Raw genomic sequence first — 16,890 nt, 5'->3', positions numbered from 1 at the left:
ACATCACAATGCATTCAGCTGCAGGCAGCTAGAAAGTACCAGTAAGACATCACACTGCATTCAGCTGCAGGCAGCTATACAATACCTCTGGAACATCATAATGCATTCAGCTGCATACAGACAGTACCTCTGTGTCATCACAGTGCATTCAGCTGGAGGCAGCTAGACCGTTCCTCTGTGACATCACAATGCATTCAGCTGCAGGCAGCTAGAGAGTACCATTATGACATCACATTCCATTCAGCTGCAGACAGCTAAACAGTACCTCTGTGACATCAAATTGCATTCAGTTGCAGGCAGCCAGACCATAGCTCTGTGACATCACAATGCAGTCATCTGCAGACAGCTAGACAGTACCTCTGTGACATCACAATGAATTCAGCTGCAGGCAGCTAGACAGTACTTCTGGGACATCACAATGCATTCAGCTGCAGGCAGCTAGACAACACTTTCGTGACATCACAATGCATTATGCTGCATACAGCTGGACAGAACCCTTTGTGACTTCATACATACCAGTGTGACATCCCAAAACATTCAGCTACAGGAAGCTAGACAGTTCTTCTGTGACATCACACTGCATTCAGGCCCTATGAGGAGGGATTCTACCCTCCCCCACCCCAATAGACTGCACCCCCTTCCCAGGCGGTAGAAATTCTGGAACAAACTTATTCCACAGTATATGTCAACTCCACTTTCCCTCTGCAACTACAAGTGGACCATTTGGCATGCCTTTCCTCCAACTTTACTAATTGGCAACTAGGCCCCAATGGAGAATTTTGAATTCCTATTTTCACCACTATGTTTACTATAGCTAAAAATGTTATTTTAATTAATTGGACATCTAGTTCTGCTCCAACATTGGGAGAAGTTTGACAAAAACTCCAAATAATATATTTTTCTAAAAGGTCAGCTACAGTATACCAGATATCGAGAAGGGCGTCATTAAATTTTATAACTACTGGGGTTTGTATATAGATAAGCTGGAGTCTGATGTGAAAGACCATATCTATCAAGTATTTCACTCCACTGATTGGTTTCTTCATTGGCAGATTTTACATAAAACTTGATATTATGCCTATATTTCTAGTGCACATGATGCAGGGTTTTGCCATTTCTGAGAATCTGGGATAAGTATATATTTATGTTATCTATATCACCATTACTTCTGGAGACAACTACTCCCTCCCCCTCCCACATTTTTTTTCACTTATTTTACTCTTTCAGATGCATAAATCACTCCTCTTTCCTCTCCCATTTTCTTATTGAGTTGCATCATTATACTCTTGCAGTTTCATTCAGGTACAGGGTTGGACTGGCTAACAGGGGTACAGGGAAAACCACCCGTATGCCCCTCTGCCTGGGGGCCCACCTCCTCCTCTATGGATCAGGTCCCGACTGTGCACTTGAATTGTACATTATACATATTATCTACAGTGCATTGCAGTTATTAATCTGGTACATTATCATGCATGCACTATATTTATCATGGGGCCCATACCATGTTAGCCAAGCCTCTGTGGCAGCTGGCCACACCCGTAAGCATGGGCCTTTACCTCTGCATTCCCCTGGTGGGCCTCCATGACCCTGTCCTACACTGTTCAAGTATACCAGTAAAGTCACTTTATCATGTTTTATTGCACTATGGGCCTAATTCAAGGTTGATTGCAAAACAACATTTTCCTCTAATGGCCAAAACCATGTGCACTGCAGGTGGGGTAGATATAACATGTGCAGAGAGAGTTAGATTTAGGTGGGGTATGTCAAACTAAAATCTAAATTGCAGTGTAAAAAAAACAGCCAGTATTTACCCTGCACAGAAACAAAATAACCCACCCAAATCTAACTCTCTCTACACATGTTGTATCTGCCCCCCCTGCAGTGCACATGGTTTTTTGCCATTAGAGGAAAATTTTGTTTTGCTATCAACCTTGAATTCAGGCCTAATTCAGACCTGATCGCAGATGTGCGAGAAAACACACATCTGCGATCAATTTCTTTGACATGCAGGGGGACGCCCAGCACAGGGAAAGTCCACCCCGCATGTCGGATCCTGCCCCCTCCCCCCCCTGCACACATGCAAAAGCATTGCACGGCGGTAATGCTTTTGCATGTTTCGAGTATCCCTTTGCCTGTGCAGCCTAGCTGCGAAGGCAGGTGGCTACCTGCCATGTTAAGGGTTGCAGCGGCTGTGTGTGATGCCACCGCGGCCCGCTCCACAAACAGTCCGGACACGCCTGCGTTGTCCGGACCGCGCTCCTGAAACGAAGGATCAACACACACAAAATGCAGTGTCGAAGGCCCGTCCCTCCCAGGTCTTAAACTGCGTTCTGAAGAGAACGCAGTTTAGGACCTTGCGCATGTGCCTACGCCGGTACTGCTTCATAGTGATTTTAGCACATCTGCGACAGGGTCTGAATCAGCCCCCATATTATGTAGACAATATAATTATCTTATTTAATTGTTCTAAGATCTGCTTTCTCTCATGAATGATTATATTCTCATATTTGAAGTTTACATTACAATTCTTTATATTGATGTTATGGCTTATGACACTGATCTTTTGAATTGTTTGTAACATTTGTCTTTCAGAAGTGTACTCGTGACTTCCTCATTTCTCTTATGTATTTACTCCTGCTCCATTGTACCTTCTCCTATTATTGTTAGAGAAACTATTATTATGAAACATGGAAAATAATAAAACAGATTTAAATAAAATAAAAAAGCATTCAAAACATATCAAGTAAAATGAGGAGAAATGAAAAACAAAAGAGTATTTATTTTTGTTGCTTAATTTGTATCTGGGAAAAACTAAATAAATTCCAAATCCTTATTTTCATAAAGCCAACAATGAGAATGGTGTACAGTAGAACCCTCTTGGTGAACTGGAAGGATGGCATATGTTGCTGTGAGCAGTATTCACTAATCATAGTACACAGTAATTCATAGCAGCAAATCATATATTTGCTTTCATTAGCCTTGCTAAACTAAACCAATCAAAGTGATTGCTGTTTGGTTGCTGCATCTTACTGCACTGCACATACATTACCTATGTCATTAAATATACCACTCTCATTTTCTATACATGTTTCACGACCATCCCGACCATCGGAATAGTGAGCCGTCGGGCTCACGGAGGAGGTCATGTGACTGTCGGTCAGCCGACCGGCGGTCACATGACTACCACCCGTATCACTCAAGCAGAAATTACTGTGGCATAATGCAGTATGAGCAGTGGTATAACAATAATGGTGCCGATTCCATTAGGTACGAAACGCATTCTGGAACGGGATTTCACATCACACATACATTTCTTTGGCTCTGATACCATTGCGCACAAAAATATACCATTTTGCCGCAATGCTGGCATTGCACTACACTTGAATTGAATCGACCGCTTTGAATTTTTCGTTTTTCTGTGTAACTACTGTAAATTTGTATTGCTATCCTACAATTCTAGGACTGGTAATTTTTTTAAGTTTTATTACATTTATTCATTACAATTTTTTTTTCTAAAACGACATTTATTTCACACATACTGTATATCATTTTTTATTTGTATTTTATTTTATGGATATATGTATATATTGGAAATGCTCAATGTTTGTGTTTTAACCAGGGTTATGTTTTTAACATTTCCAATGCAATGTTTTATCTATTTCTCCGTTGCCCTGCAGCCCAGGTTGCTGTGTTGGTTCTTCCATGCCCTATAATTCCTCTCGTAGTCTCCCCGATGAGGTCCTGAGTTTTGTAAAGTTGCATCCCTTGGTGGAGGATTCTGTCCCTTCTCTTGGAGGTTCTCCCTGGATAACAAGGACACTGAAACGGTAGGAAACAAATCTGAATTTTATCTTAAAAATGTCACAGTAATTTTAGTTCCAGTAATTCTTCATCATCAGCTAAATAAATGTTTTGGGTTTTTATAAGTTTTGTTTTCCTTCCTATTCTTTATACTGTAAGTGTTTTGCAATTCTTGTTTTCACTTGTGGCTCCTTAGCCATATGTTATCACTGACTTTCATCCTCAGCAACTTGTACAAATGAATGTTCTTCGCTGGATTTGCGCTTATGCATTCCAGAGCACTGCTGCATGGGTATGTGAAGAGGTGTGCATATGTCATTTGTCACTAATGTCCTCGCTTACTTGGAGTACATGTGCAACATCTGCTGACAGCCAAATACCAGTAATTGTGACTGGTGTACAGGAAAAGGGGGCTTCTAGAGATGAATACTATTTTGCAAGGTACCAGGTGTTATGTGGTCCCTTCGGAGCTTATATTAAATTAGCAAATGTTTAATAATAATAATAATAATAATAATAATTTTATTTATATAAAATGTATTTATATAAAAGTTTAGTTATATGTACTGTGCTATCAGCTGTAACATGCAGATAAAATTTTTACCATTTAATAAAATAGCTGTCTAGCTGGGATGTGGTTAAAATGCCTGCTGTCAGGATCCCGGCAGTTGGAATACCGACATGGGAATCCCAACACCCATCAGAAAGCCGACACCGGAATCTTAATAGTCCATCTCACCCATCCCTTACTGGAGTATTCAGTTTTCCCATTTCTCGCACACTTTTTGAAACAAAAGGGTGTACTGCGACTTTTGAATCACCCTGTCCATATGCCCCCAATGTGCTCACTGCCGCTGCTGAGGATGTCCTGCCTGGCTGTGTGTGAGACCGTAGGAGAGCGCAGCGTGCGCCTCTCCTGCTCCACAGTCCAGTCTCCAGTGGCAGCATGGGTTCTTTAAGTCAGGTGCCGGTTCATGAACCAATCAGAGCTTGCAGACCGGCAGCTCCTGATTGGCTGCCGGTCCGCAAGCTCTGATTGGCTCACGAACTGGCGCCTGATTTAAGATACTGATGATGCCGCGATCAAGCGGCGGAAGATCATGGAGCAGTCTCTGGACAAGCACAATGCTGAGATCTCCGTCTGGGCAAGCGCCGGAAGAAGCTGAAGGACAGCGACAAGATCCCCTTCATTTGGGAGGCCGAGCAGCTGCGTCTCAAACACATGGCTGACTACCCGGACTACAAGTACCGGCCCCTGAAGAAGGTGAAGGCGGTCGGGCCGCAAAAGGACCCCTGCTCGACTGCTGCCTGCGGGCCGCAATATTCTCATAAATTCAATCCAGTTACTATGCTTACTCATTCTATTTTTCTACTTTGCACCAGGCGTTTTTAACCCTCTACCTACCCATCCCCACTAACCCCCATTTGGGATAACTCTGGTTCCTATACCCCGGGTTTTCCCTTCCTCCATTCTCACTCCTGGTTTTATCTACCTGATCGCCCCTGGATTTATTCTTGACTTTATTGAAGGCAAATTTTGGCATTCTTTAGAGTCTCTAACACACAAACATCATATACCCAGCCTTGTATTGTATGAATATCTGCAGATTCGATCTTATTTGCACTCCTTACATAGAGCTTTAGGTTTTAGACAGTTTTTACGCCTTTTGAAAGATTAAGCTACTATATCTCTATGAGAAAGGAGATTATTTAAATTTTATAGAACACTCACCGATCCTATGGTTCGGAATCTGTTCTCAATCATGAACGTAGATGGGAGGAGCATCTGGGGCCTCCCCTCGGTAAGGATCCATGAAGTATTATTAGTAAGAATGTCAATTATTTCCTCTTCCACAGGGCTGCCATCAGAAATTGTGGGGCACATGACTGACAAAATAGGCACCCGCCACATAGAAAAACAACTTATTAGCATATGAAAAGAATAAAGTGGATGTACAAATAGTGATATAATGATATAGGATATGTGGAACAAGGGACACACTATAGCAGTCCCTTTATCCTTCATCACCTATATATCATACTTGCCTACCCTCCCAGAATGGCCAGGAGGCTCCCGAAAGGTGGGCAAGTCTACCACTTTCGCTGGCAGCACCCCACACCCCCCTTGGCCACCCACAGCAGAGAACAAGTGGGTGGTCCGAGGGGGATACGATGATGCGAATCACAGCACTGTCTAGCAGGGGCGGGCCACGATGATGCAGTCATGATGATACGCACCCAGACTGCCCACTTTCCCCACCGCCCATGCCCCAGACCTCCCACATTGCTGCCAGCCACGCCATTTGCCTATCACACTGCCACCTCCCAGAGGAAGGGTGCAGCAAGGTAGGCACCTATGCTATATATACATACATAAGACTATATTATATATATAGTTTGGTTTAGTATGAAATCCGCCTTCAACTCCAAGAGTGCTGGGAAGAGAGTCTGTGGTGTGTGTGTGGGGGGGGTGTTGTCAGCCCCTGTCCGGGCTTGACTGTGTCTGTTTGTGACTGCAGTGCTATTTACCCCAAGCCTGTAGCTGCAGCACATCAGGACACTTTTGACACTGTGTCTGTATTTACAGGGTTCCCCTTCCAACACTGCTTCCCACTCACCCGTATCACCAAGCTGGTTGCTGATCATGGACCGGCAGCCAGCCAGGCATAGATAGGCAGCATGGCATTTCGGCTTTGGTGCCAGCCACGAGCCAATCGCAGGTGCAGGAGTGGCTGCTCCTGATTGGCCACCGGTCCACGAGCTGCGATCTGCTAGTGGCTGGCTCCGAATTTGAAAATGTTGCCACTGTCTCTCCATGCCTTGCTGTAAGTCTGTGGTCTGCTGCCCGGCTCCCAGTCTGCCAGGGCCTGGGACTCCAGTTCTAACAGTCCCCCTTACCCCACCCCGACCCCCACCCTGATGGCGGCCCTACTCTTCCATCAAAGAGAACTGACATAAAATGTATTCCAGATGGTACCTGGTCCCGACAAGACTTCATAAGATTTTTTAGTACTCTTTCTCCAAAAGGACTCAAGGCACTTAACAGATAGAATGAACATAATATAGTACAGAAGCAATGTAGTACAGAAAAACTTTTCAGAAAATACAGAGAGCATGGAGATAATAAAGGGACATTAAGGAAATGTTTGAGTAAACTAGAAAGTATTGAGCCTGTTTTTGAAGGATTCTACAGTGGGGGCCTCTCGAACTGTGTGGGGAAGTGAGTTCCATAGAGTTGAAGCAGTATGGCTAAAAGCTCGACCCCCAGATGAATTAGTCCTTCATCTACAGATCACAGTAATCGAGTGGGGCAATATGGAATCAGAAGCTGCTTCAGGTACCTTAGGACCTGGAAATGTAGGGTTTTGAAAGTCAGTAAGCCAATCTTGAAGATTCACCATCTTACAGGCAGCCAGTGGAGGGAGTATAGAAGGGGTTTTATGTGGCTGGAACAGGGCTGGTTGATTAACAGCCTGGCAGCTGCGTTTTGTACCAGTTATAAGTGGTGCAATTCTTTTTGCAGGGAGACCAAGGTAGAGGGCATTGCAGTAGTCTAATCGAGATTATACAAATGCATGTTTGACTTTTGGCAGGTCTTCATAGAGAATTAAATGCTTGATTCTGGCTACGTTCCTCAGAAGAATGAGAATTTGATTGTAGCAGATATCTCATGTTTAAGTGTCTAGCTACCATCCAGGCAATGTCAAGATTCCGCACATGATCAGTGTGTTGTAATTCTGAACCTGTGTAAGTCCAGTTGGTTGGTTATGCTGCAGCCTTGTCCTTTGATTGTATTTTCTCCCAAATTGTTGAAATTCGTCTGCTCGCCACACTTTGGGCTCGGTAGCTTGCTTCGCTTGCCACAAGTTATTATAGGTAATAGTTTGTGACATAGGGGGTCATTCCGGGTTGATCGTTTCTGTACTAAATTTAGCACAGCTATAATCATTCACACTGACATGCGGGGGTATGCCCAGCACAGGTCTAATCCGCCCGCATGTCAGTACTGCCCCTCCCCCCCGCAGAAGTGCAAAGGCATCGCACAGCAGCGATGCCTTTGCACTTCAAGAGTAGCTCCCGACCAGCGCAGCTTTAGCGTGCTGGCCGGGAGCTACTCATCACTCCCCAGCCCGCAGCAGCTGCGTGTGACGTCACGCAGCCGTCGTGGCCCGCCTCCCCAATGGTCCGGCCACGCCTGCATTGGCCGGACCGCTCCCCCTAAGCGGCAACTTAATGCTGCCGTCCAGCCCCCTCCGGCCCAGCGACCACCTCTGTCTCAGAGGCGATCGCTATGCAACGACGGCTGCCATGCGCAGATCCGACCCAATCGCTGCGCTGCGACAAACTGCAGCGAGCGTTTGGGTCGGAATGACCCCCATAGTCAGTAAATAAATACAAAAATTGTAAAAGCATGAAAAAACATTAAAAACATGTGTCGACCTTTTGACTGTCAGAATTTTTACCCTGGCGACCTTTTGACTGTCTGGCTTTTAAATGTCAACATTTTTACCCTGTCGGACTTTTGACTAGGGATATGTGCCAGCCCATTTTTGCTGGATTTGGATTTGGTACTGATTCATTGGTCGGCATTGGATATGGATTTGCCAGACTACTGTGACTGACTTTGGGATTGGATTTCTTTTAAAAAAGTACTAAAAAAGCTAAAATCTCATTGTGTGTGCCTTTTTTTAGTCCTTACAGTATTATTAACATCAATTACATTAATTTCCAGTCATTTGCAAATAATTTTGACCATCTTACAGCTCACAATGTTGTTTTCATCCTCTTTAGGCCAAAGTCTGCAGTGAGCTGGCTGGTTTATTAAGTGATAGAGCAACGGCACAAACACATGGCAGTTTATAGCATTTCTATCAAACTCTGACACACAGCAGTGGGAGAAATGAACTGTGGTGCAAGATGGAATTGTTCTTGGAACTTCCCACCCACCCTTATGTTAGATATTAAAAAGTACAGGCACATTTTAATAAACCAAGCTCTCTAACGACAGGGACTGCAGCTTTTGTGGCTGAAGTGCTTGGTTTGTTTGGGCCCCCACAAAACAAACTACCAATCGGCTTAAGGCAACAGCTCTACAGTGGTTATATGTTATTGTCATTGCCATCCTCATCCTCACCCTTTCAGTGTGTACATCCTCCTCACACAATATTAATTCATCCCCACTGGAATCCACCATTACAGAAGTCTCTGTACCTTGACGTAATTGCCAGGAAAAGTCTTCCTCATGGAATTTCCAGTTTATTTTGATGAACATCATCTTTTCCACATTTTGAGGAAGTAGCCTCCTACGCCGATCGCTGACAAGGTTTCCGGCTGTGCTGAAAACTCTCTGAATACACACTAGAGGGTAGGTAGCTAAGTAATGCAAAGCCAGTTTGTACAAGGGCCTCCAAATTGCCTTTTTTTCCTTCCAGTAATCAAAAGGACTTTGTTACATGCCTATTTTTACGATGTCATGAAAAATATCCTCCACCATTCTGTGGTTGGTGACCGTATCAGATGGAGTTATGGTAGAGGTGCCACAAATGCTGGGCAATTTGTTTAAACCTGACCAGATGTCAAAATGGTGTGTTGACTTATCTGCAGCACCAATAGGTCTTTTTGGAAAGGTGAGTTTTTCCTGGCTACTGCTGAAGATACAATAGAGCTGCCAACTTGCTCACCAGGAGCTCTTTGCATCTCCTAAGATCTGGGTCAGTTGAAAAGAAATACACAGCATACGACTTAAACCTAGGATCAAGTACGGTTGGCAAAATGTAGTGATCCAATTTCAAGATATTGGCAACCCTTGGATCCTGGTGAAGTGAATCAAGGACTTGATCTACAAGTCTGGCCTACTTTTCATAATCACTTTGTTTCATCTCCTCCTTCAGTTTCTCCAGCTGATTTTTCCAAAAGCCTAATTAGGGGAATCGCCTGGCTAAAGCTAGTAGTGTCAGCACTCACTTCCCAGGTGGCTACTTCAAAGGGGTTGAGCACCTTGCACAAGACAGAAAGTACTCTCCACTGCACTGGGCTAAGGTACATTCTCAAAAAGTCATGGCTTGTTGTATAGCTATGGATGGCTTTTTGTCGTTTGTCCATTGGCTGAAGCACACCTCTAGCTTCAGTTGATGACACAGCAAACTGAACTGTTCTTGCAGGTGCTACAATCTCCTGCATGCTGTTGCTGAATGCCAAAAATGTCCCGAAATCTTTCAGGCCACAGAAAGCATCTTCTGCACTTCCCTGTCATTAAAAAAATAGAATAAAATGTACCACCAAGTTGATCGTGTGAGCAAAACAGGGGATGTGTTGGAATTCACCCAGCTGTAATGTTTTCACGATATTTGTGGCGGTATCAGAAACAACAAATCCTAGTCCAAGTGGGGTAAGCCATGTTGCTATGACATCCCTCAATTTTTTTAAGAGGTTGTCAGTGGTATGCCTCTTAGTGAAGCCGGTGAGACACAGACTAGCCTGCCTCTGAATTAACTGGAGTTGTTTGTTAGATATTGCTTCTGCTGCTGATGATAACGGGTGATTCACCCTTCCAGTGGACTGTTACAGTCATTTAGTTTGCCTACTACTGCTTGTCCACATATCTGTGGTTAAGTGGACAGTGAGTACAATGGCATTTTGTAGTGCAATGATTACATTTATTTTAATGTCCTGGTACAGCCGATGAATGGCTTTTCGGGTAAAATAGAACTAAGATGGAATTTGGTACCAGCCATTAAGGACTTCGATTGTCTTCTGTTTTATATAATACACAAAATTTATTACAAACAATAAAAATTATCTCTTTGGGTGGTAATTCAGACCTAACGCTCCTTTTCAAATTTGCAGAGGTTTGCGATCAGATAGTTGCCACCCAGACAGAGTGAAAACCCAATCCATGCAAGTCTGCATACGCCTTGCAAAAATCTCTGCAAACATCCGTCAGCTGCCAATCCCTTCTGATAATGTCGATATTATCTTAAACCATAAAGCTATACCTTTAAACACACTTTTACCATGGAGCCGCTGCGGCCGCTAGACTTTATACACACGCTATGCACTTTGTACGCTATTTGCGCACAGAGTCCCGTACCCTGTACGGACTTAGCGTACAAACACCGCGCTGGGGGTACAAAGTACACACAGCGCGCGCACACACTCTTGATAACTTTTAAACCTTATTAGTAATGAAATGCAATGATGTTATTACACTCTAAACCGTATGCAGCAAAGCACTGCAATGATGTTACACCTTAAACCTTATGCAGCGCTGACGGTATAAAGTACCCGCAGTGCGTACACACCTTATCAATACACTCTTAAACCTTATACAGTTAAATACGCTTTTAAACCCTAGCAGGGAAAAGAGGACACAACACCGATTTGTAGTTAAACACTGGGATCCGAAACCTCAGCGTATATATCTGGAAGGGGATAACAATACAATTTATACACTACAAAATACAACAGAGTAAAATGGCTACAGTCAATGTACATACGTGAGAATATTCGCTTGCACAACCTGGACCAGTCCTCCGCTCATCAGGTAGATAGCGTTCAGAGTCTTCTGACCGGTCAGGCAGCAACAGGCTTTTTATACACTACTTCCATAAACAATACAATGGTTACTGTAATCTCTTTGTCCATTGGACACAGAGATGCATCTTTACATTACAGGAGAGGTCATAGGTTGATTTGAAAAGGTGGGCGATGTCTTTCCCAACTGCTCTTGTGGGTGGTCTCCTCTGGATTCCTGCTGCATACATAATATACAGTAAATACAGTTTATATTTATATTCTACTTCTGCACATAACTATACGCAGGAACATGCAATCTTCCTGAATGTTACCCTTAAAATACCCTACAGCTGGATACTAGACATCACCTTATAACCTTAGTCTGTCCCTTCCTATCATGTAAAGGTGAATCCCTTAGTCCTGGAATCATTTAAACTGTTGATACTTGCTGATGTGGTGCAGGGGGGCTATGTGTACAATGTGCACTATTTGGGTTAAATATGTAATGTTTTGATAACCCTCTATGCGCTCACAAACTCCGCCGTAAATACCCATACCACGCGCAGGACCGCGGGAGCGATCAAATGCAAATTGCGGATATGTGCACGCGCGGCGGAACAAGTGCACGCGCAGCGGGCATGTGTGTGTGTGATTAGTACGCTGTGTGTATTACAATATTTTTCGACTTTGAAGCTTCGCAACTCACTCACCATCAAATGATTTTTCCAGTCTGTGCATAGCCCAGGACCTACTCGAATTCGCACTACAGCGATCAGGTCGGGCCCTAAGTTTCTTGCAGAAAAATACAAAACAAACAACATATATACATAAATCTGTAGCAGTGTCTTCTTTGTACATATAGCTTGAGTATAAGCAAAATATTAAACAATGTATCATAAAGTCCAGCAATTGTTTTTTGTTTGTATCACTTGACTCACCACTGTTCAAAGTTAGCAGTGTCCATTTACAATGCTGACAATCTCTGTTGCTGTTAATTTGGCACTGCCGACTTTTGTCTAATGGATGATACATGGAGCTGCGATGTCAGATCTATTTCACGGACAATGAGCTTGCTGTAAATCTACTGTATTACCACCACCAGCAGAAAAAACTTGAATCTCACCACCAGAGTATGGGGCTAATTCAGAGTTGATCACAGCAGCAAATTTGTTAGCAGTTGGGTAAAACTATGGGGGTCATTCCGAGTTGTTCACTCGTTGCCAATTTTCGCTATGCTGCGATTTGTTGCAAACTGCGCATGCGCAAGGCACGCAGAGTGTATGCGCTTAGTTTTTTAACTGAAAACTTTGCAGATTTGCTGTGGATTCTGCGGCGCTTTTCAGTTGCACTGCTGATCGGTGAATGATTGACAGGAAAGGGGCGTTTCTGGGTGGTAACTCAGCGTTTTCCCGGCGTTTGCTAAAAAACGCAGGTGTCCTTATGTCTCAAATCCTTGAAAGCAAGTCCTTGTTGTTGTTCAACTTGATGTACCTCAAACAGGAGAGAGACACTTAGTGCAACACCGTTTTGATAATACACAAAATGGATAATGTGGTAAGGTATCACACTCACATTTGATATGTATAATATTTGCTCATCATCCCCCAACAAGATAATGATATCCTGAGATGTCTTCCTCCAATGGGGTATATAAAAATCAAATAGATACAGAGAGACACTTAGTGTAACACCGTTTTAAAATACACAAGATGGATATTGTGATATGGTATCACACTCACATTTGATAAGTATAATATTTGCTCATCATCCCCCAAAATGATAGGGATATCCTAGGATGTCTTCCTCCAATAACGTATATGAAAATCAGAGGAAAAGGATATAGTGCAACACTGTTTTTCATAAAAACAATATATTTAATAACAGGATTACACTCACATTCTTTAAAAACATATAAGCATAAAAACCTCCATGGACACAGATTCCAAACCAACGAGTCAAAGATGGAAATGATCAGAGTCCTCGTTTGTAAGATGTTATCAGGCGGGGGGGTGTACTGGTCCCAAGGAAGTCATCTGAAGAACCACCTGCTTTACACATTTCGGACTGCAAAAGTCCTTCATCAGAAGCATGGTGGTGGAGTACATGGTTCGTCTATTTATATTAAAGGTAATTAGGTAATTAGCCAAAATACAATCCTAAACTGGCCTCCCACCCCCTGTGTTTCCGGGCGCCAAAAAAGACATTCAAAACAAGCGAATCGCGTATTAGCGATCTGTGACATCACTTCCGCTATCTGACGGGGACGGCGTCTTGCGTTCCACTACACGGAAGTTCAATGACGGGGTTTCCGGTCGACGGGTGGGTCGCACAATGCGTTCCACTATACACCATCAATCCGGAAGAGTACTGGATAGCAGTAGCGATTCATCTCCATAGCAACAGGATTGCAATAATCGGAGCTATGTAAACGCATCCAGTATCACGGGTGGTGGGGGACCTTAAACAATAAAACATACACACATTATAATCTCATATACATAAAATGTATCTTTATCAAAGCACATATCATACACAGAAAGAGGAGAACAAGAGGCAAGTGAACAAAAGAGTATGTGATCAAACAACAAACTACACGAAATGTTTAAGTTCAAACTCCCCATTTAAACCTCTGGGAACCAGGGTTTTAAGTTGGTAGATCCATTTCATCTCTGCCTTGGAGAGTCTTAATTCAATATCTCTGGATCTCCAATTAGCTTGTATCTATTGGATACCCCAGAAAGATTTAATAAAACATTCTTTTGAGTTATGCTTCTCCTTAAAATGTGCGGAGAAGGTTTGGGAATCAAGGCCCTTTTTAACGTTGTAAACATGTTCAGTTAGGCGAGTTTTGAGATTTCTTGTAGTTTTGCCTATATATACCAAATTACATGTGCATTGTACCGCATAGACCACATTCTTAAAACAACAGGTAATAAAGTCCTTTATCGGATAGACCTTTCCATTTACTATAAATTCTTTTATTTTTGATGGATTATTTTTTTGTGGTTCTGCACATAAGACATAAACCACACAGATGAAAACCTTGTATCCTTAAGCTAGTACGTTTTTCTTCCTCTGAACTACTTCGAACTAATTTATTTTTTAGATTCAGTGCCCTTCTGTAAATAAAAGAGGGTTTAACCGGAAGTTCTTTTCCAATAACTGGATCCTTCAAAAGTATGGGCCAATTTTTGTTGATAAATTTTTATATTTCCTTGTGATTTGAGCTATACCTGCTTGTAAAGGTCCACATAAATCTATCCTGTTTAAATTTAGAGGGCGGCGGCCTAGCATGTGCAATGCTGCTAAAAGCAGCTAGCGAGTGAACAACTCGGAATGAGGGCCTATGTGCACTGCAGGGGAGGGGGGGGGGCAGATATAACATGTGCAGAGAAAGTTAGATTTGGGTGGGGTGTGTTCAAACTGAAATCTAAATTGCAGTGTAAAAATCATTCCGAGTTGATCGTACATAGCAACTTTTTGCTGCCCGTGTGATCAACTGGACGCCGCCTATGGGGGAGGGCATTTTTGCATAGCAAGGCTGCGAATGCTTGTGCAGCCGAGCTGTGCCAAAATGTTTTTGTGCAGTTTCTGAGTAGCTTTGGAGTTACTTACCCGCTGCGATGTCTTCAGCCTGTCAGGTCCCGGAATTGATGTCAGACACCCGCCCTGCAAACGCCTGGACACACCTGCGTTCGTCACACCACTCCCAGAAAACAGTCAGTTGACGCCCCGGAACGCCTTCCTTCTGTCAATCTTCTTTCTTTGGTCTTCTTGTCGTTGCCCAGCGACGGCCGCCGCTGGGCAACAACGTGCCTGCGCATTGTATCCGCCGCGCATGCGCAGAACCGACCCATTCGCACCGCTGTAAAAAACAAATCGAGCAAATGGATCGGAATGACCCCCATCATGCGCACGCACGCGCACACATACACACACACACACGACTCAATACACAGTGTATAGGAACACAACTGTATTTCATAAGATAGAAGTATTTTGGCTGCTATTGGTGCTTTTTTTTTTGAGTAGTGCAGTGGGATGACTACACAGTTATCTAAAATGTTTTCTGTAAAGTATATGACATAGGGGGTCATTCCGAGTTGATCGTAGCTGTGCTAAATTTAGCACAGCTACAATCATCTTCCATGACATGCGGGGAAACGCCCAGCACAGGGCTAGTCCGCCCCGCATGTCAGTCCGCCTCCCCCCCCCCCAAACAAACACAAAAGCATCGCACAGCGGCGATGCCTTTATATTTGAGGAGTAACTCCCGGCCAGCGCAGCTCCTGCGGCTGACCGGGAGTTAATTGTCGCTGCCCGCAGTGGCTGCGTGAGACATCACGCAGCCGCCGCGGCCCGCACCCCCCAATGTTACGGCCACGCCTGCGTTGGCCAGACCGCTCCCCCTAAACGGCGGCTTAACGCCGCCATCCAGCCCCCTCCCGTCCAGCGTCCGCCTCTGTCTCAGAGGCGATCGCTAGGCAACGAAAGCTGCCATGCGCCGGAGCATGCGCAGTTCCGACCCGATCGCTGCGCTGCGACAAATTACAGCGAGCGATCGGGTCGGAATGACTCCCACAATTCAAAGGTAGAAGAAAACCCACAGAGCTGAAGTGTATTCCCTAATGTGAAGTGTCTAGTAAGCTAGTATATATATATATATATATATCCTATGATGCAGCATTCGTGGCTTTTTCTCAAACACACACACGCACACGCACACACACATTACATACACTTACTCTCACTTTCTTTCCATCCACTTACCAGAGTCTGGTTGGCCGAATGGGATCTGCCTCAGCCTGGGTCTCATGTAGCTCCGCCCCTTTTCAGCCATGTGACTCCATCTCTTCTGTACGTGTAGCTCCACCCCTTTTGTCTGGTCACTGTGACTGGAGGAGGGGGTGGGGGAGAGCAACAAGGTGTCGGCGCTGCTGCCTGTCATACATTGACAGGCACAGCAGCCGGCAGCAGCAGACTCATAGGGGACAGAACGGCGCAGCAGCAGGGATGCAAAGCAGGAAGAGCACCTCATCAGCCAGGCGCCTACCTGCTTTGCATCCCCTTGCTGAGCGGGTAGCGCCGGGCCTGCTGCTAACTTTGAACACATAAAAGACCTTTGTTCAACTCAGTGGTGAGTCAAGTGATACAAACAAAAAACAGTTGCTGAACTTTCTCTTTCATCCACTAGGGGACACTGGAACTATTACACTGGGGTATAGAGACGTGGCTAGTGGGAGCTGGCACTTACGATCATTTTGAAGTGGGAAGCTCCTCCCCATCATCCCTCCCAGTTAGAAAAATGTGTTTCTAGGAAGCTGGTCACACTGGACTATGCTCCAGCATTCTGTTAGATTTTATTTTATATTGTTTTTTTTCTTTTCTGAGGCTCACTGTACCATTCCCTGCTTACTTCAAAAGTTTGGGATCTGGGTTTGGGCGCCCTGAACATCGGTAAGGAGACATTGTCAGGGCTTCTCCATACCAGATTAGGAGTCTGCAGCCTCTCATTAAAGTGGTTTGCAGCCCCACTACACACACACACACACACACACACACACACACACACAC

General features: G+C 44.2%; 1 protein-coding gene across 2 annotated transcripts in view; it reads left to right on the top strand.

Annotated features, from left to right (window-relative positions):
- Nucleotides 1–16,890, top strand: part of SEMA6B (semaphorin 6B) — a 536,302-nt gene that overhangs the window by 385,312 nt on the left and 134,100 nt on the right. For both annotated transcript variants that reach the window (XM_063915087.1, XM_063915079.1), the window contains exon 12: nucleotides 3,678–3,827. In XM_063915087.1, coding sequence (XP_063771157.1) covers nucleotides 3,678–3,827 — 150 coding nt within the window. The remainder of the gene's footprint in view (nucleotides 1–3,677; nucleotides 3,828–16,890) is intronic.

This window comes from Pseudophryne corroboree, chromosome 1 (genome assembly GCF_028390025.1).
Source record: "Pseudophryne corroboree isolate aPseCor3 chromosome 1, aPseCor3.hap2, whole genome shotgun sequence".
Taxonomy (NCBI): domain Eukaryota; kingdom Metazoa; phylum Chordata; class Amphibia; order Anura; family Myobatrachidae; genus Pseudophryne; species Pseudophryne corroboree.
This window is presented reverse-complemented; position numbering and strand designations above follow the sequence as displayed.